The sequence below is a fragment of the Pterocles gutturalis genome, unplaced genomic scaffold, assembly GCF_000699245.1.
Source record: "Pterocles gutturalis isolate BGI_N339 unplaced genomic scaffold, ASM69924v1 scaffold11214, whole genome shotgun sequence".
NCBI classification, from domain to species: domain Eukaryota; kingdom Metazoa; phylum Chordata; class Aves; order Pterocliformes; family Pteroclidae; genus Pterocles; species Pterocles gutturalis.
In genome coordinates this window covers 38,003-64,017 of record NW_010128375.1, presented here as the reverse complement: position 1 = coordinate 64,017, position 26,015 = coordinate 38,003, and the positions used below count along the sequence as shown (strand labels likewise).

Genomic DNA, 26,015 nt, shown 5'->3' with positions numbered 1-26,015 from the left:
TTTGGGTTGGAAGGGACCTTAAAGATCATCGAGTTCCAACCCCCCTGCCATGGGCAGGGACCCCTCCCACTAGCCCAGGTTGCTCAAAGCCTCATCCAGCCTGGCCTTGAACCCCTCCAGGGATGGGGCATCTACAGATTCCCTGGATGACCTGACAAATAATTAATTTCCTTCTGCTTCCTTATTTTATTTTTTTTTTCTGTCAGCATTTAATTAAGAAAAAAAATACAGAGTCGGTCATCTGAGAATTTAAGATGTTGAATCTATTTCATGTTTAAAAGCTTATCACTTTGATATGAGAAGATAGATTTTCATTTCAAAGTTCTCGTGCATCATGGTTATAATTTGAAAACATGAAATTGCCTGCAATAACACCATCACAAAATCTACTGTCTTTGGGAAGAGAATGTAATTCTTTTAAGATAGAATCTTCAGGTCTGATGGGATTCTCTGCAGATGCACATACTGGGTTCAGCGCAGAAGTAGGGTGTCATGAAAACAGAGTGTATATAATTCTTGGAGGTACTAATGGAAAGCCTACAGTTTGCTTGGTTCTTTTTCCTCAGGAGATTTGCTTCAGGATATTTGTCATAAGTGAAGGTATTAAAAAAAGGAAGTTGTGTGCAAGGACTATGGGAGAGGTATGCGTAAGCTCTACCAGCCAAGTCCCCAGTGTAAGCCATTGCTTGTGATTTTTATTGTGAACCCTTTTGATTAGATCACTGTGAAGCATGAAAACATCATATGCACAATAACATAATAATTTTTTCAACATATTAAAATATTTTCGTCTCTTCGCCCCACTTGACCTATGAGACAGTACCATGTAGTTGTCTCTTTAACTGGATACCAGTTCTGCTTTCACTACTGTTGCTAGCCCATTGTCTTCCCGCGGAACAGGGACATGCCACAAATCTTCTGAGATCCACTTACAGCTATTGAATACTGTCTAGTTAAATCTTTGCAGAGTCCTGGAGCTGTGAGGGTGGCCATAAAACCAAGAAAAAGACATGTTTATAGAAATTCTTCTAGAAGGAAATGAAGGCTGAGTAGCATTACAGACCAAGGGACCCAGGAGGTTGAGGAGGAATCCTTCCCCTTATACAACTCTGCCCAGGCATGGCCGTGTGAGCTGTGGTGGCCACCTGGACCTGAAACCTGCCACCTGCCTTGTCTTGACTCATTCACCTTTTCTACTAATGAAAAAAAGTCAGTTTGTCGTGATGGACAGTGGGCACAGAAGGGATTCTATGAAGAAATCCTTTTGCTTATATTTTCCATTTCTCCTGCAGTTGTTAGATCATAAATTTATCACAGCAGGAGCTTGCTGTGTTCCTAATATTGTATCATAGTGACTTACAGAGATGGAAACAAAATCACATACGGGCAGTGCCAATTTTCAACTAAAGTCTCGTCACTTTATCCAGGCATCTTTCTTTTTGAATCTGGCTCAAGAGAGTTTCACAGATTTTGGAAATTATGGGTGCATTCTTCTACTGATCTCCTTTGACAAATATATCGAAGAGTTCTTGAGTATAAGGGAGCCAGGACTGCGAGGCAGGATGATGGCACAGTTGGCTGAGCCTCCCTGTTGTCAGTGTGCTGCCTAGCTCAGGGATGAAGCTTTAGCCAATATTAGTTATCTTGATTGTCCAGTTTTTATTAAGACGACAATCTAAGTTTAGCTCTAGTTCTGCAATTTTTTTCACTAGCTTTGCAGTTTATTCAGTTTTTGTATCTTCGGCTTTTCTTGTCTTTCATTTGGGTCATTTATTTATCTGGTCTCATTTATTTCTTCAGTCTGGTGTTATACTTAAGAGCAGAGTGAGGTGTTTCATTTCCACATATTTAAAATTGGTTTTGAAGAGTTTATGATACACTTCTGTCTATATAGAAAAAAAAATTATTCCAGGTATGTTGCAGTGTTGTAGCACCATCATTTTTTTCCAGAAATGAATTTGAGATAATCTAAATTGCAAATCTTGTCATGTTTATGTCACAGTGGCATCATCAGTAAAGCTTCGGGAGTTTAAAAAGGAAAATCATCTGTATGCTACCTAAAAAAAAAAAAAAATGCATTGTCCTTCTTTAATATGAACTAGCCCAAAACCAGAAGAGGTCACGGCTATAGTACTAATGTGCTTTTTCCAGGTTGAAACTGTGCTTTCTAACCTTAAAATGCCAAACCAGCTAAGAGATATTGTAGGATATAGTTTCTCACTTAAAATTAAATCATCCCCTCTTTGGAGAAGGGTGGGAGGGAAATACAGACGAGAAGAAAATGAGAGGATTCAGGGAAGTCCGAGCACCTAACCTTGCAGAGTTTCTGCCAAAAGCTTCCTTGCAGGAGAAGGGGTTGCGGTCTGTTTTCAGTTTAAATCTGTATGTATGATGCTCACGGTTAAGGTCCCTGAACCTCAGGGTGTGTGAGGATAGTGCTGGCTATTTAGGTATGACTACAGAGAAGGATGAAGGTAATGGCTTTGCCTTGAGTCACCCCCTCGTACGTTGGTCCTTTCTCAGCTCAGAGGCCATCATCAGTTTTGTGTCCTTCCTAAATGTCTCCAGAAGGATCGATGAAGTTAGGCAAGGAGAAGAAAATAATAGTTTCATTCTCGTTTTCATAAATCTGAGAAAGATGGAGAAAAATCTTCACGTGTCAAAACAATATGAAACTGTCTTATTTCTGTCTCTTTGCAACTAGTAACACAGGAATATCTGTGAGAATTGGATTTGGTTTATAGCAAAAGCATTGCTGAATAGTGATTTTCATGTTTGTAGGTGCTAAGGCTTACACAACATTGTTTTTCGGACTAAATTATCTGAAAAGTTGCATTTAAATATTGTTTCATGGATGCTATTTATCTCTGTAGATACTGACCTGTGTTTTTGAAGGTACTGTTCAACTGCTGTTCCTATGCTGTTACTCCCAAACTTAACGTAACATTTTTTGACCCAAAAGGGGTGAGAGGCGAATTTACAATTCCATTCAGTCTCATCCTAAAGCATCACTTCTACCAAAAAAATGATGCTACAGATTTTTTTTCTGATAACATTTGAACTACATGATAAAAATTATTTTTCAAATGATGGGTTTTGTTACAAACATTGTTACCAAAATTTGCTGTAGCTCAGCACTCAACAACATAGTGTGGAATACTATGAAGGAGAGTTAAATCATGGTTTCGTTCCATCTATAGTGGCAAAGCCAACTTTTTTTTTTTTTAACCTAAGTTGGAAAACTTGTGTGGGTCCCCCAATACTAGTTTTTACAGTGTAGGCAGGACTGACTTTTGTGACTCAACTAACCATGTTTTTTTAATTAGATCACATCCTAAAGGAAAAATGTTGCTAAAACATCTGAAAATACAAAATATAGAATGGATTGGGCTTTTCTAGCAAAAGATATATATATATATATATATAAAACTATGCAAATAAAATACAAAGATGGCAATATTGCTTGTGAAGCTGTGTTTAACAGAAGGAAAACTTGGAAGTTCTGGCCTCAGCAGTTCAAGCCACTTAGGTCTGTTCATTGGGAAAGGTGTATTAATAATTTTTGTAAGGAATGCTTGGCATCCAAGAATCCAGAGTGTCTTCTAAATTGAGTAAAATCACAATACTAGACTTTAGTTGCAAAATCTTATTCCTGTGTCTGTCTGGGTTGTGCTTTTTCTAGCTGTTGTTTAGGGAGAATAAGGTAGGAGCATCTGTACTACAGCTGCTGTTCAAATAGAGCAATGCCTTTACTGTAGACAAAACAGTTGGCACAATTGCTTTAATTTATTTGTTTATGAAGAGCCAGAAATAAGAAGGCTTTATATTCTTTTGAAGTGGGAAGATTTTCTTCATTTTCTTGAGATTTTCAAAGAAATGTCTGTCCAGAGGGTATTTCATAAAGTAGGTTAGACAACTGTCTAGCAACTTTTTTTATTTCTATAACATGAGGAAGGAGATTCTTCTCTTTCTGCATGTCATTTCTTGGGATTGTTAGGTTTGATATTAAAGTATTTGTTAATAGTTTCCACCAAGATGCTGTGATATATTTACAAGAACTTGCAGAATTTCTATAGTAAGAGTGCAAAGAACAAACTGTTTTCTTTTTAAATAACTGCAAATGGAATCTGTTCTTTTCCCCTGTTTTTTCCTAATGAATACTTTTAATCTCTCTTTTGTCTTCAGCTGTTAGATGTGGAATCAAATAAATCTGTTTTAAAATCAAATTCTGTAACAAGTTCTTCTAATGAGCTTCATTTAAAATCAGTGTTTGCTCAGTCTTAATTGCATTTAAAAAAAAATTTTACAGATTTTAAAATGACTGTAAGGAAGTATATAAAAAAAGATAATTTAGCCATTTTTTGTCTTTGAGCTCAGAACCAGTGTTTTCAAGTATTGATACTTACCTCACCCTTTCTTCTGACTGAGCTATTTATTGCTTAAACAAAGGCTGACAGCAAAGCTCAGGCTATAATATGTAAATCCTTGTGGAAAATAGTGCCAAAAAACTGTGAAAAAACCGGGTCCAGGCAGCTGCGTCACAAGGTTTGACCACTTTGGGCTGGGGTGCCAGGAGATTTGAGACAGATGTTTTCAGACATGCCGCATGCCTAAAACGTTTCCAGGGGTCGAGCTACAAATAGTGACTTAATAAGTGCAGAAACAGGAAAAGTATGCAGGAGGACACAAGAGTTTATTCACCCCTAGGTGCACAGCCAGCCTCTTTACATTACATCTGCCTGTCAGGGTTGGCTATTTAAGCTGTCATGCCCTTGGTATTGCTCTTTGTCTGCCTGTGAATAAAGTGCAGCATTGTGATTACTAATCCCACTCCAGTGACTTGACTTTAAATGTGGTTTTGGAGCGGATCCCGGAGTTCTGTTTGCTAAGTTTCCTACTCCTGTTTCAGAGACACCACTGGAGATCTATGAGAGAGAGCACTGCAGACTGCCCTCCTCCTGTAGACCTGTCGCCTTTCCCCCCCCCTCCTCCGCCTTTTTTTTTTTTTTTCTCAAAACTTTTTGAAGGAAATCAATGGATACCAAAGTGATCTGTTTATTTTTCTTTTTTTCTTTGCCTCCGCTGACAGTGGGAAATCACACTGGTCGCATCAAGGTGGTCTTTACACCCAGCATCTGTAAAGTGACTTGTACCAAAGGCAACTGTCAGAACAACTGTGAGAAGGGAAATACCACCACCCTCATTAGTGAAAACGGCCACGCTGCTGATACTCTGACAGCCACTAACTTCCGAGTAGGTAAGTACCCTGAAACTGTGTTTGTCCTTAGCTGTCCTCTCTTGACTAACAGAGGGAGGAGATGTTTTGTTATTAATACCAGTTGTGCATCTGTTACTCTTTGTTTGGAGGGCTGTGCTGAGTAGGAACCATTGTATGTTAGACAAGATTTCTGGTATCCTTCGGAAATGTTCCCAAAAGTTCCTTTTGTGTCATAGATAAAAAAACTCCCATATTCTTTCATCTGAATTTTTAGCTGCAGCACTACAGCATGCTAAGCTGAAGCTTTTGGTAAAATTCATCCTTCAGAGTTTGTGTTGGTAAATAGAGAAAATGTCAGATTCCACAAAAAGTTCTCTTTCCTCTTTTTGCTAGTTGAATAGGTACCAAAAACTGGTTAACACGGTGAATCTGTCTTCAAAAATCTGTTCAGGAGTTCATTAAAACTACAATCCTTTTTAAAAATATATCAGCTTAAAACTTTTTTCTTACTGCTGAGAGTAAATCAGATTTCATATTTGTCATTTTTAGAAACTGAAATAGAGTCCGGTTGAAGTTACTGAAGCCAGTCATTCCTCTGTTCCTGTTTATTCTTTCTGCTTGCTCAGTAAAGAGTATCAGCAGTATGCCAGTCTAAACCCTACAGCTGCTTGACTGTGCTGAAACAAATCCTAAAAGCTATCTAGGATAACGATTAGCATATTTTAACTGTAAGCTGTATGATCTTGGTAGGAATTTGTGTGCAAGTAATTAGTCTTGCAAGCTAAGGGAAATAAAGCTGTGTGGGTACATACCTGACCACTTCTAAATTTGTTGTTTCACATTATAATATCCTTAGCTGCTCTTGGAAAGTATTTTGCTGTTATCCTGAAAGTATCGTACTATTGTTTTCTGAAAAGCCTTTTAAAATTAATTACTTTGCCAATTTGTACCAAAAGAATGCCAGATATGAACATAGTAATTTTAGTCTCCGTCTAGTATAAACATGTCAGTGCTGAGGCTGGCCCATACTGACCTTTTTCGAGTGCACTGTATTTCAGGCTATGAGGGGGAAAAAGCTATTCCAAATTGTTCTTCTTTTCATCCAGACAGACAATACAAAGAACGGTTCCCTCTCTGAACACTCCTACTAGACTGTCAGACTGGGTGAAAGCTCTTGAAATGAATAACACTTTCCTTGATAATATGCATGTTTGTAAAAATATATATGTTTTGGATTAATGATAATAAAAACAGTTTCTTAAAAGAGCAATACAGCATATTTGGGGTTTGTTTATGGTTGTTTTGAGGCATTTAAAAAGAAGAGAATTTTGGAAAGGAATGGTAAATCAAATACTTCAAACTTGGGTTTGCTGTCAATACTGATTTTTACCAATGTTTTGGCAAGATCCACAGGCAAGTAAGTTTTTTGGTTTAATTTTCTGACTACTGTTAAGGGATAGGGTTATTCTCCCCCCCCCCTTTCATTTGACCTAATTTTTTATTGAAATTATGAAATGCTGCGAACAGGCAGTCATGTAATTTGTCTGCTATGTAAATCTGTGCTGTAACACGACGTCCTTTCAAATACTTGAAAACTTGGAGAGTGGAAATGGACCTGTGAAGACGTGTTCCACACCTTCCTTCCTGGCCTCGGGCCATGCAGCTCGTGGTGCACTGTGTGCTATAAGGCTGCTAGAAAGATTCAGCAAAAGCAGCTTGTAATAGTATTTGATGGAAAGATAGGGGGGCATTATGTTTAAAAACCTTTAAAAACAAGTCGCTACACATGTACAGTGATTTTTAACCTGCCTGTAGCTGTCTGTCTTCCGGATTACCTTTGAAAGAACAAAAGCATTCACCACATCTAAGTATCGTCATTTTCATAGAGGAGGAATAAGAAAAGAGGTCTAAACTGTGACTTCAAGTCTCTCCAGTTAGAAATAAAAATGCTGAGTGAACTTAACTTCTTAATAACCGGAGAGGAGAGATCCCACACCTGTAGATTGAGTTCTTTCACTGATCGCGGATTTTAAGGAGCTTTCAAGTCAGGGTTTAAAATATATACTGCTGAAATAATTTTTATATTTTTTTCTCTAACTAGTGCCTCTCGTTAGTTTAGGCTTGTCCTGCTAGAGATGTCTTCTGATATACAAAGCAGAAGTAATTTGGGTCTCTGAGATAATTTTTTTTGTTGTATTTTTGACATCTGTATTATGTTTTAAGTCCCTCTTCTAAACATGTTTTCTTACTGTTTAGCCGGAATCTACAGAAATTCTGACTCTGATCATTTTACATTTAACATTGCAACCATGAAACAATACATACCTAAAGCAGCAAACAGCACTTTTTCAGTATGTTTCTTTAAAGTATTTGTTCTTAAAGCCAGAAAAGATAAATTCACATGCCCTATTTGGAAAACTAACTCCTATTACTAATAATAGATACCTACTGTGAGTGGAAAAATCAGGAAACTGCTTTAGGTTGTTAGATCTAAATATATTTCTGTATCAGGAGCAGCGTTTCAGTACACGAGATTTAATTTAGGTTCTCTGATGACAGATGGCAGTTAGCCATCACTTTGCTTTGTTCTTAATAATCCATTATTTCTAATAATGAATCAGAGTAAAATTTTGTGTATATGTTTTAAACTCCGTAAACACTTCTTATTTTCAGAGAGAGTAAGTTGCAGTGCCTGTGCTAAAGCCACTCCAGTTTTTCCATGGGTTAGTTCAGATTCTTTGAATTTGCTCAGTTTGTCATTTCAGTGAGTCCAGGCAAGGAACAAATCCTGTTTCCTGAAAATTTTATTAGATATGGATAAGTCATTAAAAAGAAAAGCCCACAACAAGAAATAGATTGGGGGAAATGTAGCTTTTCAGGTAGCTGAGATTTTTGGCTGTTCTCACCATCATTGAAGGTGTTGAAAGCTTGGTATTTGAAAGGAAGGATCTCCTTGATTGCCAGTCTGCTTCAGTGAAACTTTGGGGGTTTTTTGCAGTTTCATTTTGTGAATGGGATACATTGCACAGTTAAACTAACCGACCTCCAATATTTCATTGGCTTGGAGAATGAAAGCATTTAATCTGAGTGGAAACTTCTGCTGAATAAATGATTCTCATTATTCTGTTGGATTGATGCACATGCAGTTTGTATCGTGTTTCAGTCCTGATATATCTACAGAGGCTTGTAAAACAGAGTCGATATATTGCATAGGAAAGGATGCATATAGAATAACATCTGAGATTTCTGTCTCATTCACTGTTGAAGATAGTGATATGTCCCATTTCTCCTCAAAATTATTCCGCATTCCAAAATACCTTTTTTTTTAGCGTGAATTTTTCTCTGCAAGGAGTAGGAGGCCAGCGACTAATTTGTAACTGTAAAATGAAGCAGTGAGGAATTAGGAAATGCCCAAATTAATGTTTTTAATGCTCTTTAATTTTTTCCCTATTGCGCGTGTGTATTTAATTATAGATTTACGTTCTATTTTTTTCCACAGGATCCCCCGCCTCATTCATTGCACAGGAATGACAGAACTTAGTAAAGGAAGCAGTTATTTAATACTTAGGTTTACGTTCACTGTGTCTCATTTAAAGCGGTTCATTTAAACTGTTATAAATGAGAAGTTAAAAATAGTTGCGTGCTATTCAGTGGAAGTGCATATCTTGCTATAGAAGGTTTATGTCTGAGCACTTGGCAGGATATGTGTGAAACAGGGAAACAGCAGCGTTCTGCAGACAGACACCAAGGAGAGTTTAAGAATTTTTTCCCAAGACCATAGGAGATGATTGTGGCAGAGGTGGTGATAGAATTATTGCTCCGCTACTCCCTTTTATGTCACTCTTTAATGTTCATCAGTATCTCTTCTTCTAACATTCCCTTTTCTTCTGCTCCCTTTTCCTACAGCCCGCACAGTTCTTCCTCCTGGCTTTGCTGTGCACAGCCATCGTTTACTTGGGCCACTATTGGGGGTGAGGGAATATTTTGGTGTGTGCTTTCCTTGGGAAGAAGGGCAGGTTTTTAGGCACCCTTTCTTTCTTGTTTCATTGGATTTGAGTGGAAGTTAGTGTTTCTCCTACTGATCTTTGTAGGGAATTGTTGTGAGGTTGAGGGTGATGCCAGATGCGTGTGTTGTGCCCTGCAGTCCGTGTGAGCCATTTTTCCTTGGAAGACCAGAAGAGAATGAGAAGATGTTTGTCCATCCTCCTTTCTTCTCATCTATAAAAGGTCCATTTGTCTCTAGTCCTGTATTAACGTGTTAATAAGGATCTGCCAGACATCATTTGGTGACGTTGGTGTCATGGTGTCCGAAGTGAAAATGTATCTGGTGGTTCTTATTTTGAGGGACCAGATATATTTATTTAATCAAATTTTAAAACTCTCAGCATGGATCACAGTGATCTGCATATTCTGTACACTGTTGCAGTAATGCTCAAATTATATTGCCTATTGAATTTGGGCGGTTTCCCTATTGGAGTTTTGTATCAAAAAAAATTTCCTGTTTTACTGTGCTGACTCTGTACAAATGTTTTTGGATAATTGAGGTTGTCCATAAGTTTCCAATTATGTATAGGCAGAAACTTCCAAGAAGCAGCATAAACATTTTCCTGAAATTTTATTTGGTCTTCTGTTGAAAGTCATGAAAGAAAATTTGGTTATTCAAAGGGAATTTAGTGAAAAGACTCACTGTGTAATTATTATTCTAGCAGAATCTCCTATCTAGGAAGGAGTCTAAGGAGCATAATTACTTAAAACTGGTTGCAGTAAGAGTTGCTAGAATGACAGCATGTTAGAAGAGATGCTTGCTTTGCTGTTATGAAGTGGTGGTTACTACTTGGTGAATGGTGTCAGCCTGGGTGGGTGACCCATTGTGTCCGATCGGTGTAACTTGGGCCCCAGCAGAACAGTTATTCCTGTGGCTTCAGCTGAGACTTAGCAGATGTAGATGGAGCTTCTCAAATGGAGGATTTATAATAATTGATAACAAATGTCATGCAGAGATTTTTGAATTCCTTTCGGTAGCATAACTGAGGAGAATAGATTTTTTTTTTTTAAATGCGTTGGATTATGTTCCATCAGACATCCTAATTGATGAGCAGCTTATTTCTGGAGTAACCACTCAGCTCAAGAACAGTGTATGGTAGTTCATGGTCTGGTTTTTAGTATTCTCTGTGGGTAAGAGTGAAGTGTTACTTTGAAATATCCTTGGGTTTTGCCCTTGAACTTGCCACAGTATCATCGTTTTCTGAAGTAGTTATGACCTAAGAACCTTGCTCTTCCACCAGTATTATCAGTTTTGTCCTTTTGCTGTCTCTGTAGTGGCTACCTTGTAGCCTTATTTGGTAAAAGTTTTGTTTCTACTGTTCCTGCAGTAATTATAATTTCTGCTCTGTCAGGCTTTATTGTTTTATGCTCTTTTTGCTGCCAGATGAAATATTTTTTCTTTTAACAGACACTGGCAGACACTTGAAAATTTCAGAATTCTCGGACAGCTTGGTTAAAAGATTAACTTTTTGAACTTTCTGCAACAGTAGTCAAGGAAGTTGGTCAGTCTGTCAGAGCGTATGTCTCTCTCAGAAGAGAAAAAAAGGGATCAGGACATTAGAGTTTATTCACTGCTTTAGCTGGTAATTTGAAATTTAATCTGTGTAAATGATGACCATACCTGAAATATTTATTCATGCAGTAGCATTGTAACAGCTGTAGCAAAATGAAGGTCAGGTATTTTTCCTCAGATCCTGGACTGAGTGGCTAAAATAGAAAGAAGAAGGACAAATAATGGTGGAATGATTTTATTAATTGTTTTCATCCTGTGCCTTATACTAAGAAAAAGGTATTTCCTAGCCTGAAGAGCCAGTGCAAAAGAATTTGGGAGGAACCACTTATCATGAGCATCAATTTAACAACTATTCCTTTGTTCTATATAGTGAATTTGAGCAGGCAGGAGAATGAATTCATTTACTTTCAATCCAGGTAGTGTAGTGTAGGCTTCCCTAATCTGAACCACTAGTGGACTAAAATTCTGCCCCGTAATGTGAAAGTACCACTCCATGGTCAGAGCAGAACTCGGTGGTTTTAATGCATTTTCAATTATTGGACACCTATACTCAAATTACAAAGAAAAATTATATCTTAAGGATTTAGTTTTGTTGTTGATAGCCACATCTGTTCAGAAGGAATGCTTTTTTCCCCCCATGTATTTATCAGTACTTGTCATCAACAAATAGTTCTGGTTTCTACCATACAGCTTACAGCATCTGTGAGCTCTTTCTTCATAATCTTAAAATAATTATTCAAATTTGACATCTTTTCCTCTGGTTCTAATGGAGGCCAGATGCTAATTTAAAGAAAATACATTGTTCTGCCAGATGACTTTAATGAGGTTGAACTTAGACATGCCTGTTAGCAACTCATTTCCACTCCCTTGCTCACCTTAAGGACGTCAGACCATCATTGCAAAGCAAAAGTCCATCTGCTCTCAAAGCACTCACCAAAATGTATGTTATAGGGAACACAGTTTTTGGATGTGCAGTCATAGGAAAAACCACAAATGGAAATGGTACAAAATCCACACCTGCAGCCATTCAAAAACACGTGGGCTATGTTTCCCTCAAAGTTAAAGCAAAACAGAACACAAAGTGAAAATGCATAATGCTTTATTTTACTGTATATGGTTTTAATTTATAGGGATTAGTTTATGTGCATCTGACTTGAAGTACTGTAAAAAGAGAAGGAAGAGTGCATTTATTTGACTGATTACATTGTTGCATATTCAAATAAACACACTACCTTGTACAGTTATAATTTTGTTACTGCTAAACCAAATATCTTTGCACATACCTCACTGAAGATCAAGTATATGCCAACTTGGGCTGAAAAAGAAGAAAGTTGCCTTTGAATTATGCGAACGCAGAAGAGTCTGGCAAATTTCTTTCCTGGTTAAAATATGGCATTTATCAGGGACGGATTTCTTAGCAAACGGGTTGGTATTTACTGTGTCCTTTAGGACATTAGACAATCAGAAGGCAGCAAGCAGCTCTCACTGCTCTACTGATCGCAGTCTTTCCCTGTTCAGCCTCTCTACAGCCTATTCTAGTTTTGTTTATTCTGCTCCAGATAATTCCCCTGTCTCTGCACAGTGTAGCCTGTGTAACTTTCAGTTATCCATTCCACCTAAAATTAGTTCTTGCAGTATCACTGTAATTGGGAGGCCTGTTTTGGAGTGTAGAGCCACACAGATTTCTGGATCTTACTTTTGGAACAGGTACTGTATCTTCGTTGCAGACAAATTTAAGTTCTTTGGGTTTTCTATCCATTCATAAAAAAAATCTGAACTGTTGAAATTTCACAGTTCCCTTTTAATCAGGGAATTACAAATGTGATTCAAGGTGAAGCCCATGGGAATTGTAAACTTTTTTTTTTTTTACAAACCTCTTAGAAAGTCTTGAGGGATGTCAGTCAATGTATAGAAGGAAAATTGGGTGTTTGCTGCTTGAACAGGAAGGGGACTGAGTTTTAAGAAACCTAGTCACAGAGAGTATTTCTCATCTATATTTTATTCAGCCAGGTATTTTGTTAATTTCTCATGTTGGTTGTATTTTTAGTGTAATATAAAGATTATAAGTTAAGCTATGAAGTCAAATTTTAATACTTTATATTATTCAGACATTTCAAGTTTAGGGGAACTTTCAGCAACTTTGCATGTCATAAGTTACAAACATGAGTTCTCTGACTTCTCCCTAGGAGGGACTGTCTCTGTCCATAGGGCACATCCCTATCAGTAAAAATTTTGAGCACACAACCCCAATATATTTATATTTAGTTATAAATTATATGCATGTACTACTGTGTGTCATGTGTACATAAAACATATGCAAAATAGAAATGAAAAATAAATGAAATAAACATGAAGTAAATGCTATTTTGAAAATGTATTTATTGATGATACAAAACATATTTCTTTCCAGCATCCCAGTGGATTGTCTTGTAGACCACCTGCTTTGGAGACTGCTGGTATAGGGAACCAAAGGAGATAAACTATAATATTGTCTTCCCACAGTTAGTATGCATCCATCGTGTCTCTCTTACTTCTTGACTGATAATATTAAATTCACCCTGTTATGTTAAATGCTATATATGTAGGTCAGTCTAATCTATTTTTTCAGTCTAATTAGATGTTACATAGGTCCAAGAATGCCTGTTGTTATGAGGGTAAAGGGAATTTTTGTACTTGCACACATTTCAGAGCACAGGGTCAGATACAACACTGGCATGAAGCTTGTCAATGGGGTTGGACACAGCTCAGGGGAGGTGGGTGCCTGGGTTGATTGCTTGGAGCTGGACATGACCAGTCAGAGCACTGACGGGATTTAAGGTTTATGCAGCTTGTGCAACAATTTATACAGCTATTATGTGTTGTTAAAAGAACGACAATGAGGAGTGTTGAAGTTGGCAATCCATTAAAAAACATACAACTGTACAATCGCTGCAGAGTAACCTTTATCCTTCCTACTTATTAGCACTGACTCTGCTCCTTTCTTCCCTCAGAACTCCAGGATTTGAGTCTCTTGCTTTTCACTGGTCCCCTATGACCTAATTTATTACTCAAACTCTGAATTGTATCCTTCCCAATGTTTTCATATTGTGTCACCTCCTCTAGGTCAACTCCCTAGAATACTTTCCAATTTCTTGTGATGTAGCCAGTGCCAGAAAATCTTAGATAGCTTACGTTTTTCATGTTTTTTAACTAGTCCAGGAAGGCCTGGATTACAAGCTATTATTTTTATGTTAATGCATATCCACTTGAAAGAATCCATTCCTACTTCATTCTTCTTGTACACTTTTTCAAATAAAAATGAACACTGCAGTAATGTTACAGTAGTCAGAGAGCGGTCTGGTGATATTTGGAAATGATGGACATTTTTGTAATGACTGGAGTTTTTGTGGCTTTCGTTTCCTAGTTTAAAGGTAACTTTGTTATTGGAGGATCACCAAATCTTACTGAGGTGCCTGGGTCCGGAGCCTCGTAGTCGGAGATGAGAGACACCTTTATGGCAGGTTGGCATGTGGGTGGCTGGAGTGACCTGCTGGGTGAGCCTCTCTTCGCTGACAGGCAACAACGCTCCTAACTTAGATGGCTCAAGAAGGCACAAAAGGTTAAATGGGATGAATTGCAGCATAAATGTCTATTATTCAGTTGCCAGAAATGGATGCTGATGTCCCTGGCCAGTGTCAGCTGTGCTGCTTCTGTGGTCTTCAGAGCCTTTGCATTACAGAGGCGCGACCACATCACTGCAATGTCTCTCAGGACATTTTGACATTTTATCTGACGGTAACCAAGTAGTTAGATGTCTAAGAGCAGCTCTTTTCTCTGCCTTACACTACTGGGTGTTATTACTTTTTTACTCTGTGCAAGAGTCCAGTCTGTTTTTTGGAAACAGCCTAACAGGGGAGTGGTGTCAGAGCGGAGGATCAGTTCAGTAGCTTCATCAGATTGTAGCAGTGCATGAGCCATAACAGCTCAGTGGCGCTATGGTCAAGTTACTCATTAATCCTGTAGTCCTTAAAGGTGGGAAATGCTGCTCAGCTGACACCAGGAGGGAAGAGAGTACAGCCTGGAAGCATCCTGTGGCAAGAAAGATGCTCGTTGTTTGTTGTTATCTGTCCTGTTGAATTCGTGCTCTGTTGAAAACAGGTTACAACATTCACTAATACATGTTGGTATTATGCATGCTTAGGCATACATAGACTATACAGAGGAGTAAAAGCCTTAAAAGTACTGGGAACATAGGAAGGGTTTGTTTTCATCAGGCACTGGGCACTTTAATTTCACTGTTCCCACTTTGACAATACCAATTAATAAGTTCCTCAGGACTGCTTAAAAAGATACCTATGAAGTCTTTATACTGTAACATAATCTTCTACAATCTGTTTGTTTTATATTCTGCAGGAAATTGTTTTAAGAATGATGGCTTTAAAAAAGTGTTGCTGACTTGCTACGCTTTCAAACCCAGCCTTCGCTAGAGATTTTTTTCAGTTGCATATGTCTTGCACAAAGAGGAAAATTCATATCAACACACTGAGAAATCTGAAAAAATGCCTGGAGTAGCTTTTCTGTATGTGTTAGCATAATTATCAAAAGTCTGACACTGGCCATTTGGAATACATTAATTCCTGATAAACAGCAACTAGCGGTTCGTTTTTTTTTCCTTAGTATACTGATTCTAGGCCTAACTCTTGTGTTATACTCAATGTATCAGGATCAGCTCTAATAAAATCAATAGATTCACCACATATAATCAGGGTAGCTGTGAGTCATCCCTTAACACTCTGTCTATCCCCTTGTCTCTAAAAATAGCGTCTGAATCATCTCCGATATTGAGGATACTGAGAATATTAGAAGCAGATTTAGCAAAGAGTGACTGGGAGCATCATGCCCTTTAGTGAGCCGGAATTCTCTTGTCAATCATTTCTCACCTACCCTAATCCTTGCTCTACCCTTTTTATGTTGAGTAACCACAGCTTTAGGTTTAGAGCATTTAGAGCGTGCCTTTTATTTTGCTGATAGTATTTGAATATTCTAATATTGTTTTTCAGCTATCCCATTCTCTCTACACCCTAACACTTTAATAGTTTTTTGGCAGCTGTTGGTCAGACAGTGCTCATTTCAGTCACCTACACATGGGCCTACGGTTGCTTTTGACAAGGCTGAGGACAGCTGGCTTATCACATGAGCTTGGAAGGATGTAATGAGTCTGTGAGTCTCAGAGCTGCTGAGACTGATAGAAACACAGAATGGTTTGGGTTGGAAAGGACACCTCCCACTAGCCCAGGTTGCTCAAAGCCTCATCCAGCCTGGCCTTGAACCCCTCCAGGGATGGGGCATCCACAGCTTCTCTGGGCAACCTGGGCCACTGCCTCACCACCCTCACAGTGAAAAAAATTATTCCTAATATCTAGTCTAAATCTGCCCTCTTTCAGCTTATAACCATTACCCCTTGTCCTCTCACTACCCTTCCTGATAAAGAGTGTTTCCCTATCTCTCCTGTAGCCCTGTTTAAGTAATGGAAGGCTGCTATTGGGTCTCTCCGGAGCCTTCTCTTCTCCAGGCTGAACAACCCCAACTCTCTCAACCTGTCCTTGTTTGGGAGGTGCTCCAGCCCTCTGCCCATCTTTGTGACCGTCTTCATGGCCCTCCTCTGGACTCTCTCCAACAGGTCCAGGTCTTTTTTATGTTGGGGGCCCCACATCTGAACACAGTACTGCAGGTGGGGTCTCATGAGAGCAGAGCAGAGGGGGAGAATCACTTCCTTGGACCTGCTGCTAATGCTTCTTTGGATGCAGCCCAGGACACGGTTGGTTTCTGGGCTGCAAGCGCACATTGCCGGCTCATGTTCAGCTTCTCATCAACCAACACCCCCAAGTCCTTCTCCTCAGAGCTGCTCTCACTCCATTCTCCTCTCAGCCTGTATTTGTGCTTGGGATTACCCTGACCCACATGCAGGATGTTGCACTTGGCCTTGTTGAACTTCATGAGGTTGGCATTGACCCCCCTCTCAAGCCTGTCCAGGTCCCTCTGGATGGCGTCCCTTCCCTCCAGCGTGTCCACCACACCACACATGCCCTTTGGACCCACACTGAGGGATGGGGGCGATCAGATGTCTCTTGTTTGACATTTTGTACATATCTTCAAGTCACCAACATCCACCTTTTCTTCCTGAGGTGTGTTAAAGTGCTCAGTTTAAAACTGAGGAAGACACATGAGTAATGCAGTGAAATTATTTTGTCTGACCTGGATTTCTTGCTGATCACGATGCTCACACAACAAATGTATGTTTCTTTAAAATACGTTGTAGCCTTGTCCTTTACAATCTGAACCTGCTCCCCGGTGTATCAGGATCTCCCATGGCTGATAAGGTAGCCTCCATTAAAGGATGATTGTTACCCCATGACTGATACACTTTTATAGTGAAAAACTGAAACATAGTGGGACAAGCATGCAGACTGAGCTTAAATGTCAGCATCTCCATATGAGGTGTGTATTGAAACCTGTGTTACAGGCAATGGAGAGTTAGAAATTTGTTCAACTCAGTCTAATACAAACACAGAGAACTAAGGCAGTACTTTATTGACTTTGTCTTTCCTTGGGTGGGAACTCACAACTTTCCATCCCTAGTGAAGACAGCATCCCTCCCTCTGTTTTGTAAGTAGGCAGTTCTTCATTTCTAGTGTGTGCCTAATTTGTTACGCTTACTGCACCTATTTACAGGGAGTTGATGCTAGCATTAAGTGATGCTAATCATTAGACAGCCCTTAAGCAGCTCACATAAAGCTCAATTACTTATGGAGATAATGATCATCCCAGAAGCTGAGCCTGTGCTTACCCGCTGTGTTAGAGAATCAATTCTAAATTGAAAGCTTGCTGTTGGGAGACAAGAAAATATAAAATGCCTGAAGATGGAGGTGATTATTCTAGGTCTGTGGTAGAATTTAAAACAAACACAACTGCTGTAGTTCCTGGGTTTGGAACTGTGTTGTCAATGTGTATAGTGCAAAGACAGTGCATATTTGTCTCTGAAAAAGCATAGAAAGTTTATTTTGTAAAATGATATGACTGCAGCCTGCAAATGGTCATGGCTACAACAGTCATGTAGTATATCTGTATTTTCTTCACAAATGTAAACATGCAGCAACTTTAACTGAATTGATAAATCATTAAATAGCTATTGGCATGATGACAGCTATTGAGCTTCCTTAGTGCAAAGGAAAAAATTTTTAAAAAAATTTTAATATGTGCAGTATGGCATTTCATGGAGTAGGGAGAGTGACTGAAAGAGTGGGCTGTTTGGGAATTTGTTTATTGTTTTCTGTTGAGAGGAAGAATCCTTCTAGAGCACGAGCAATTCCCCAGGATTCTTGGCAGCATATTTTAAAGTGTAAAATAATGCCTGTCCAGATGGCTTTAGTAACTACTGCGTGCTCTTCTACTGTCTTGGTTTCAGCTGAGACAGAGTTAACTTTCTTCGTAGTAACTAGTAAGAAGCTGTGTTTTGGATTTGTGCTGCGAAGAAGGCTGATAACTATAAACTTCAGTATGTTGTTGCCAGGACAGCCAAGGACTTTTCAGCTTCTCTGCTGTGCCAGTGTCTGCAGATGCAAAAGAAGCTGGGAGTGACCACAGCCCCAGTTACTAGCCCAGGATTCGACCTGAGGTTTAGGATTGAGATCTAGATTGGCCAGTGACATATCCCATATCATGCACGTCATGCCCAGTATATTGACGAAGCTCTGACTGGAAGTGCTCTCTCTTGCTCCGGGCTGTGTCCCTCTGGGTCACCCCTCTTTCAGGGTCTTCTCGATCTAACAGATACTCGGGCTCTTATCTCAGTTCTAGGATTGCAATTTAAGGACTTTCCCGGCTCTGGGATCATTAGCTGGGAACAGGCTGAGCCTTCATCATCAGGTGGTGAGCAGTATCACTGTGTATCACTCTTTTGTATATTTGTATATATTACTATTATTAACGTCATTATTATTATTTCCAGTAGTATTGTAGTTTAGTTATTTAGATGGGTATTTCATCTATTCTGTCATAACATGATACGAGGGATGCATTTCTAGGACCGTTTATCTTCTCCCTAAAGCAATACATTTTTAAAAGCCCCATATTATCATAATGTTCAGAAGTTTAGGGTGTTCTTTGCAGAAAAAAAAAAATTCAAAGACTCATGTATCCTTGTTAGTAGTTTCTGGATAAAGAAGAAATTTTATAGAGATGGATGGTGCATACGTAGCGTGTACACAGATCTTACTCTGGGATTTTGAGAGGCTACTCTGTACCTTTTGTGAGTTACTGTGAGAGTTTCTGTAATTAGAAAGTAGAAATAAGTTTGGAGTAATTGTGTTGTGCAGATCTATATATAGCATCTCTGGATTTCAGCTTTTACACAAAATGTATGGTGTGTAGAGGAACTACCTTACAAGAATGCTGTATAGGGCAGTGCTTCCCCTCAGGGAATGCCATCTCTTCTTTCCTGTGAAAAATTGGGTTTGGTAGAACTGCATGCCTAGTCCCTGTGCTTTCTGTGTGCTTAATAACAACATGGGTGAAAGATGCCTGAACAGCTGTGGGGCATGTAGTAATGCTGGATAACTGTGTAGTACTCGGAGACAAAATTAATCTGCTGATTCCTGATGCATCCAGTGGAAATACTGTGATCTAATGAGCAGCTTACGGTTTTCCTTGGAGAGCCTGTTGATGTAATTGAATAGTGCTTACACTTGAATAGTTGATAGCGTGTAAGTAGAAAAGGCAAAGAGTGTTGAGGGAAAGCGAGACAGAAACTTGCATGTTCCCTGAGGTGTAAAAGAAAAGGAATTTGGAGAGTCAGATGGGGAACATTTCAAAACCTTTCTTCATTTTCTTCAACACTGGTTACAGGAAGGGAGTTTCCATCCATCCTGAGGGCTTTGGGTAAGCGTGGGCTATTTTTTAAGGATTAAGAGGATTTAGGTGCTTGGAATTTGTTTTGTTACACATTATTTTGATTAAATGAAAACATTTGGACTTGATTAAATTAGTTTATCTGGAGCTATTCAAGGTTGTTTGAGTATCTTGAAAACAAATTAGATGATGTAAGTACATGGACAAACTGTATATCTGTGGTTTCCTAGCTTCTTTGTTGATGATTTCATGCCCTATCCTTGTGTTTCCAACCCATAGCCATGGCAGCTTTTGCGGGATTCATGTTGCAAATGTTTTCTCCTTTTTCTATGCATTCAGTTGTTCAGAGACTCGCTGTGGAGGCATCTTGATGCACCTTCTCTACTTGGCTCATTTTGAACTGTGATACCCACCAAGGAGGGGAATGCCTTTGGGAGCCAGGGAAATCAAAGCTTGTTATTGCCAATTAGTTACCCAAGGATGAGAAGAATATTTAAAATGTTTCTAATTCATTTAACGTGTCTCTACATTTCTAAAGGATGGATGTTCATTTATATTAAGAAATCATTAAATTTGTTCAATCATATGTTGGCTGATCCTTAAGAGAGAGTTGAGTGACTTGGCTTATAGCAGAGCTGAGCGAAGAATTTGTTGCCTTTCTTAGGTCCATTAATACTTCCTTTGTTTTGTTTGTAAGATACCCACATGTGATCTGAAATTTCTTGTCATCTTGTGCAGACCTACCTCTATATTTTTATCAGGCTCTGACCAGCTAGAGGATTTCACACCATAATGGATATTTTTATTTCCATTTTTTTTTTTTTTCTTCTCAGGGGAAATGGCAACAGCCCAGTGAGAATCAGGCTCCAGTGCGTCCTTTGAATGCCGGTGGTGAACATATATGAAAACCCAGCATTTTCTAATGGTCTTTCCCAGGACATGGATCTGGGTTTTGTCAGGAGTGTCCCCTATGTCTCTGGCAGAGTTCAGCCATTCTGTTTGTTTAAGTTCTTTAACCTCAGTGACAAAACGAAACAAAGCAAAAAAACTTTCATCAGAAATTGAGCTGTTCAAACATACCCTGGCTTTACGTCCTGTTCCTGTCTTAAGTGGTCCTTTCCCCAGGGCTCTTTGGTTTTGTGAACCTGAGATTCCCAGAGCCTTTTTGAGGAAAAGTAGCATTTCCTTCCTCTGCCTTTTTGGAGGCTTACCCCCCTTCAGCTCAAATGGTCTGTGTGTAATTCCAGCTCTGGTGAAGTTGTGTGCCTGTCATTTCCAACACCAGTGTCATAATCAAACGTTGCCCTTTTTCCTGGCCGTAAACTGCCCGAGGAAACATTGCAATTAGTGTGTGTGTATGTGCTTGTTATGCCTACCTAAAATTATCAGATATTTTATTTCACCACATTTCATTTTTCATTTTTGGGGTTTCTTTGTGGTTTTTTTTTTAATTCTCATAATATTTGCCGTTGGAGATTATTGAGCTTTAGTTTAGACTGGTGATCACATCTTATTTGTTCTTACATGGCTGAGTATAACTTACAATTGTATATTTCAGAATTTTTAGTTTTTTATTACAGAATTTTATATTTTCATAATAGTTCTAATGTATTCTCATTCAAAGTTCATTCCTCATACGTTAGGCCAGACCTTCAAGAGTTGTAAATCAATGTATCTGTACATAAATCAGATGACTGAGTGATTTGCACCACACGATAATGTGGGCACCTCAGAATTTTTATTTTCTGGTGTGTAAATCCTGAGAAATTAAACATTCTCCATTATTTACCTCATACTAGACCTTTCCGTGGCATTTGTTTGCACTTATTTGCACAAGTTATTTGTGTGAGAGTCCACAGCTAACAGTTCTGAAAAGGGACATGAATGAACTCTTTTCTGTTGGTATCTTCCTTCCTAGTGTTTTTAGGCAAGCTTTCTGTTTGCTTGAAAGCAAAGCTTGTCCTGTGCCTGTTCCTTGCCCGGAGGGCTCCTGCAGGAGAGGAAAGCCTGAAGCGTGCCCCGCAGAGATACCCACACGGCATGGGCTCCCAGATGCCAACTGCTTTATAGGAACGGGGGCTTGGAAGAAATTAATTTATTTTGGTGGAACTATTTGGTATATTTATGTTGATTAAAATCCATATTTTGCATGTTACGTTGTTGCCTGGAGGCTGGAGAAGGTGGGAAGAAAATCTTATGGGACAGGCTTCTTGCACTGGAGGAGTTCCTCAGAGTGACTGTTTCTCTTTGCTGCTTCACTGTACTTCTTTCAAACACCAGATCACTGTCCCCTTAGTGCTACTTTACACTATTTCATCGTGAGATGAAACTTTACAAGTACCTAAAATTCTTCACATGTTGTCACCATTGCAGTAAACCTGCTCGTTGGCGGCTGCTAAGGGAGATTATGGTACCAGAGAGATAGCTGTCATGCTTTAACTACTGTGGGGGACAAAAATTCGTGTACATATGGTGCTTGGGGACAGGGTTTAGTGGGTTAGGTGGTGTTGGGTTGACGGTTGGACTTGATAATCCTTGAGGTCTTTTCCAACCTTAATGATTCGATGATTCTATGATTCTATTCTATGACATAACAGCTATTCTATCAGGATGTCTTTTATACACTCAGATAAAGTCCCAACAGCATCGATACCCAAAAAGGTGAGGCCTGTGCTGGTGTGGACCATCTTCCAAAGTCAAGTAGGTCTTCTAGCACAGTGCGACAGCTTGAAGTCCTTTCAGTCAGTTTATATGAAATGAAAAAATGAGATAAGATGAGGAAAAATATTAAATATACATTTGCAGAACAGAGTGGAAAAACAATTCTGGCTGTTTACATTTGTGCATGGACGTATCTGGCGATCAGGCGTCGCCGTTCCAGCCCCTGTCAATTCAATGGGAGGGTGCCGCGCGACGAGCCGGGCTGATTGCGCCATTTCTGGAGTGCTCTTCTTGGGCCAAGTGAATTACGCAGCTGGGTTGGAACTCCTTGGGCTGCTGAATGTCCTACTTTGTCTTTTTGTGGCGCACAGCACACAAGTTCTTTCTCCAATGCTGACGTTTTATGGTATTAATAATAGCAATAGGCTGGGGTTGTCCAGAGAGTTACACCACATGGAATAATAAGCACAAGGCTCCTAATTACCTTGCGTTATCTACAGTTTCTCGTTTTTATTGTAATTCAATATAGACCGAGCAATACTAATCCAGAAAAATGCCATAATTACTCTAAAGTCTAGAATTTAAAAAATTTATTTTTACAGTCAGAATCTTATCTTTAAGCTAACAAATGGATACTGTATGCAATTTCTCCAAAAATCTTTGCTTTTGAAAGTATTACTTTAGTTTGTCTGGAACAAAAACTTATTTTTCCTGTTGTTTTTACATCATTTAATTCTTGAAAATGTTGACAGCTCAGCTAGATTCCAGATTATAAGGTCTCACGTCATATTTTTAGAAAGTGCTGAACCATGCCTATTACTGTTTATATCTCTGAGTTAAGAAATATTTTTCATTCAATGTTGACACTTTCCAACTTTCATCTGATAATTTATATTGCTGTAAATCTGCAAGTACTAGCTGGCACCAAAGTAATTACCCTTGTCTTTATATTGGAGTTAAAATATTTTAATACTTTGGAATTTGTCTCTGAAATAATTTCAGTATGATCTCTCAATATTTTAATGATCTTCATGGGTGGGTATACAAATTAGCTTATTTTATCTGAGAGATAAATGTTAAGCAACAATCCAGATACTCAGTAAGACACGCTTTTCCAGAGAACAGCCAAGGCTTACAGTGAAAATGGAAAATTTATCCCCAGTAGTACTTCCCAGTGAGTTTTTCCTTTAAGTTTTTTCTTTCAGGGAAGTGTATGTGGTCCCAGATTTTCAGAAATGGGAGGCAGACTAGGTGAGAATACCTGTACCAAAGCATGGATAAGAGGTGCAGCCAGGCACCATATAGGCACCATATTAATTTAGTGTATTGCTTAATATCATAATGAAATAAAACAGCTGGGATTTCTAAGGGAAGAACGTGCTTGCTGTGTTTGTCACGGAGAGAAGGTGCAAACCAGGCAGAGGTCACAAGGAGAGGAAGGGAAGTGGTTCTACCACAAGGCAATTAAAAGTGCATGTCAGATGGGCAGTCATCGCTCAGATGTCGGAAGAACAAAGGGCCCCAGCCCTAATCCTTTCCTCCTCAACTTGTGTCTGATATGTGATCAGATAATACTAAAGGTAAAGTTATGAACAAAATTTTTCCTTCTGTTTTCATTTCAGTTATTTGCCACCTGCCGTGCATGAATGGAGGCCAGTGCAGTTCTAGAGACAAATGCCAGTGCCCTCCTAATTACACCGGTAAACTTTGTCAGATCCCTGTGCAGACTGCCAATACTCCAAAGCTGTACCATCATCCGCAACAGGTGAACAAGGCTGCAGGATCACAAATCATCCACTCCACTCATACTTTACCACTGACGATGTCTGGGCAGCAAGGTACAAAAGGTAACTTTTTTCTTGATAGATGTATTTTCCTTTGGAGTCGATTTTATTAGCTAATTTGGGGTATCCAACCAGTAACGATAGTGATCTGTCTACATAGTTCAGATCTTGACACCACAGCTTGAATCGTGAGCTCACCAGAATGACTGGAAAGAATGTTGCACAATGACTGAAATAATAAGAAATAACTGTGCTCTTGAAAAGAGTTTAAAAGTAAATTTACTGTGCTGGATGGTGACTGTAGAGTCAAAGGATAATGCAAGAGGCTTCTTCCAGGAATGTAGACCTGTTCAAAAGGAGAATGAATGTGGCTAAACAGAGTCCATAAATTGCAGTATACCTGGATGGAAAGTTGCGGGTGATTCCGTGGTTACTAGTGGAGGGCAGAGACAATGCTTCTCAACATAACAAAGTTTAAATCTAGTGTAAAATGAAAAATGCAATACATATCTATTGTTGTTATATCATTTGGTAGAGTCCTGGAAGTTTATTTTGCAGTGAAGATAAGCCATGATAGGATTCAGTTAAGTAGAACTTTCTTTCCAGGTCATGTAATAATATCACAGAAAAAAAAATGGTAAGGGTGTGAAGAAGGCAAAGGATCAGAAAAAATAAAATCTGTGATGTTAATAAAATTTTGCCCAGTCAAAGAAAGTTCAGTCAGCTTCAGGTTTCTGTTTCCCCTTATACCTTTTTGTGAGGTGACAGCTTCTGATGACCTTGAAGAGAAGTGTTGAATTTGGTTCCTGTGTGTCCTGTGACTCTAGGCAGCATTTTATCTGGGTGAGATCCTCTCCATATGGAAAACCCCCTGCAGTTCAGTTTCAAAACATATGAATTAGTGTGAATTTTGTTTATTTGTTTGAATTGCCAGGTTGTTTTAAAAACTATTTATATGTTTGTGATAAATATAATCTAATGTAGTAATTCTGTTTTCAGACAGGGACATAGCTGTGAAGGAAGGTGTTGATAGTATCGTTCTGGAAACACAATATTTTATAAATGCTTTTAAGTATCTGCTCTGTCTTTTCAATGGATTTGTTCTCTAGGGACTGCTACACAGTCCATTGGGAAATAGTTTCCATTGCATGTTGGAGTATTAGTCACTAAAGCTTCACAGAACTTTTATGACTTAAAAAAAAAAAGAAATGGAGAGGTGGGGGAGGAGTGAGAGAATAAGAGAATATGGAGATGATTGTTACCTAAACATTTAGCTGAACACAAACTATTTCTGTGTCTATTTAATTACAGATTAAATTATTTTCATCAATATGGTGGACCCTAAAACATTTTTTAAGACATAGTTGTTTTTCAGATTGAACACAGAATTAATTTCTGATTGCTAAAGAGTCTGACCTCTTGAATATTTTTTTTCCTGACCTTCAAGTCCTCATCGGAAGCATCAGCAGTCACAGTGCCTTTTCTTCTCTTTCCATGCCCAAATGAGGATGTTGGATTGTGGAGAGAGGAGTGTTTCGTTTCTTTTTGAGGAAAGAGTAAAACAATTCACCCTGAAATGTCTGGCAAGAATAAAAATTAATCAGCACATCTAGGCAGTGATCCAAGACCTGGACAGGATTGTGGTGTTGATGCTACATGGGAGGAACCAGCCTAAATTTGTTGTTTTCAGCATCTGAACATCTCTAGGTGAATTGATAGATTAAAGCAGAGCAATTCAGTGATTTCTTTTGAGGGCTAATATTTAGATTAGATTTAGATTTAGGTGTATCAGCTGGAGAAACTATTTGAAGGGATCCCTCTTCATACAAAAAAATGTATGATAGTAAGTTAGGGCGAGTTTTGTTCTTTTTGCAGCCACATTATGCTGTCTTGTCTTGCCCTGCAAAAC

At 38.8% G+C, this 26,015-nt stretch overlaps 1 protein-coding gene across 1 annotated transcript in view; it reads left to right on the top strand.

The window, feature by feature from the left end:
• LOC104466243 (latent-transforming growth factor beta-binding protein 1-like) overlaps positions 1–26,015 on the top strand; it is a gene marked incomplete at its 3' end in the record, with an annotated part of 108,524 nt that overhangs the window by 44,645 nt on the left and 37,864 nt on the right. Inside the window, exons 3-4 of the mRNA XM_010079603.1 lie at positions 5,090–5,257; positions 23,945–24,169. Coding sequence (XP_010077905.1) covers positions 5,090–5,257; positions 23,945–24,169 — 393 coding nt within the window. The remainder of the gene's footprint in view (positions 1–5,089; positions 5,258–23,944; positions 24,170–26,015) is intronic.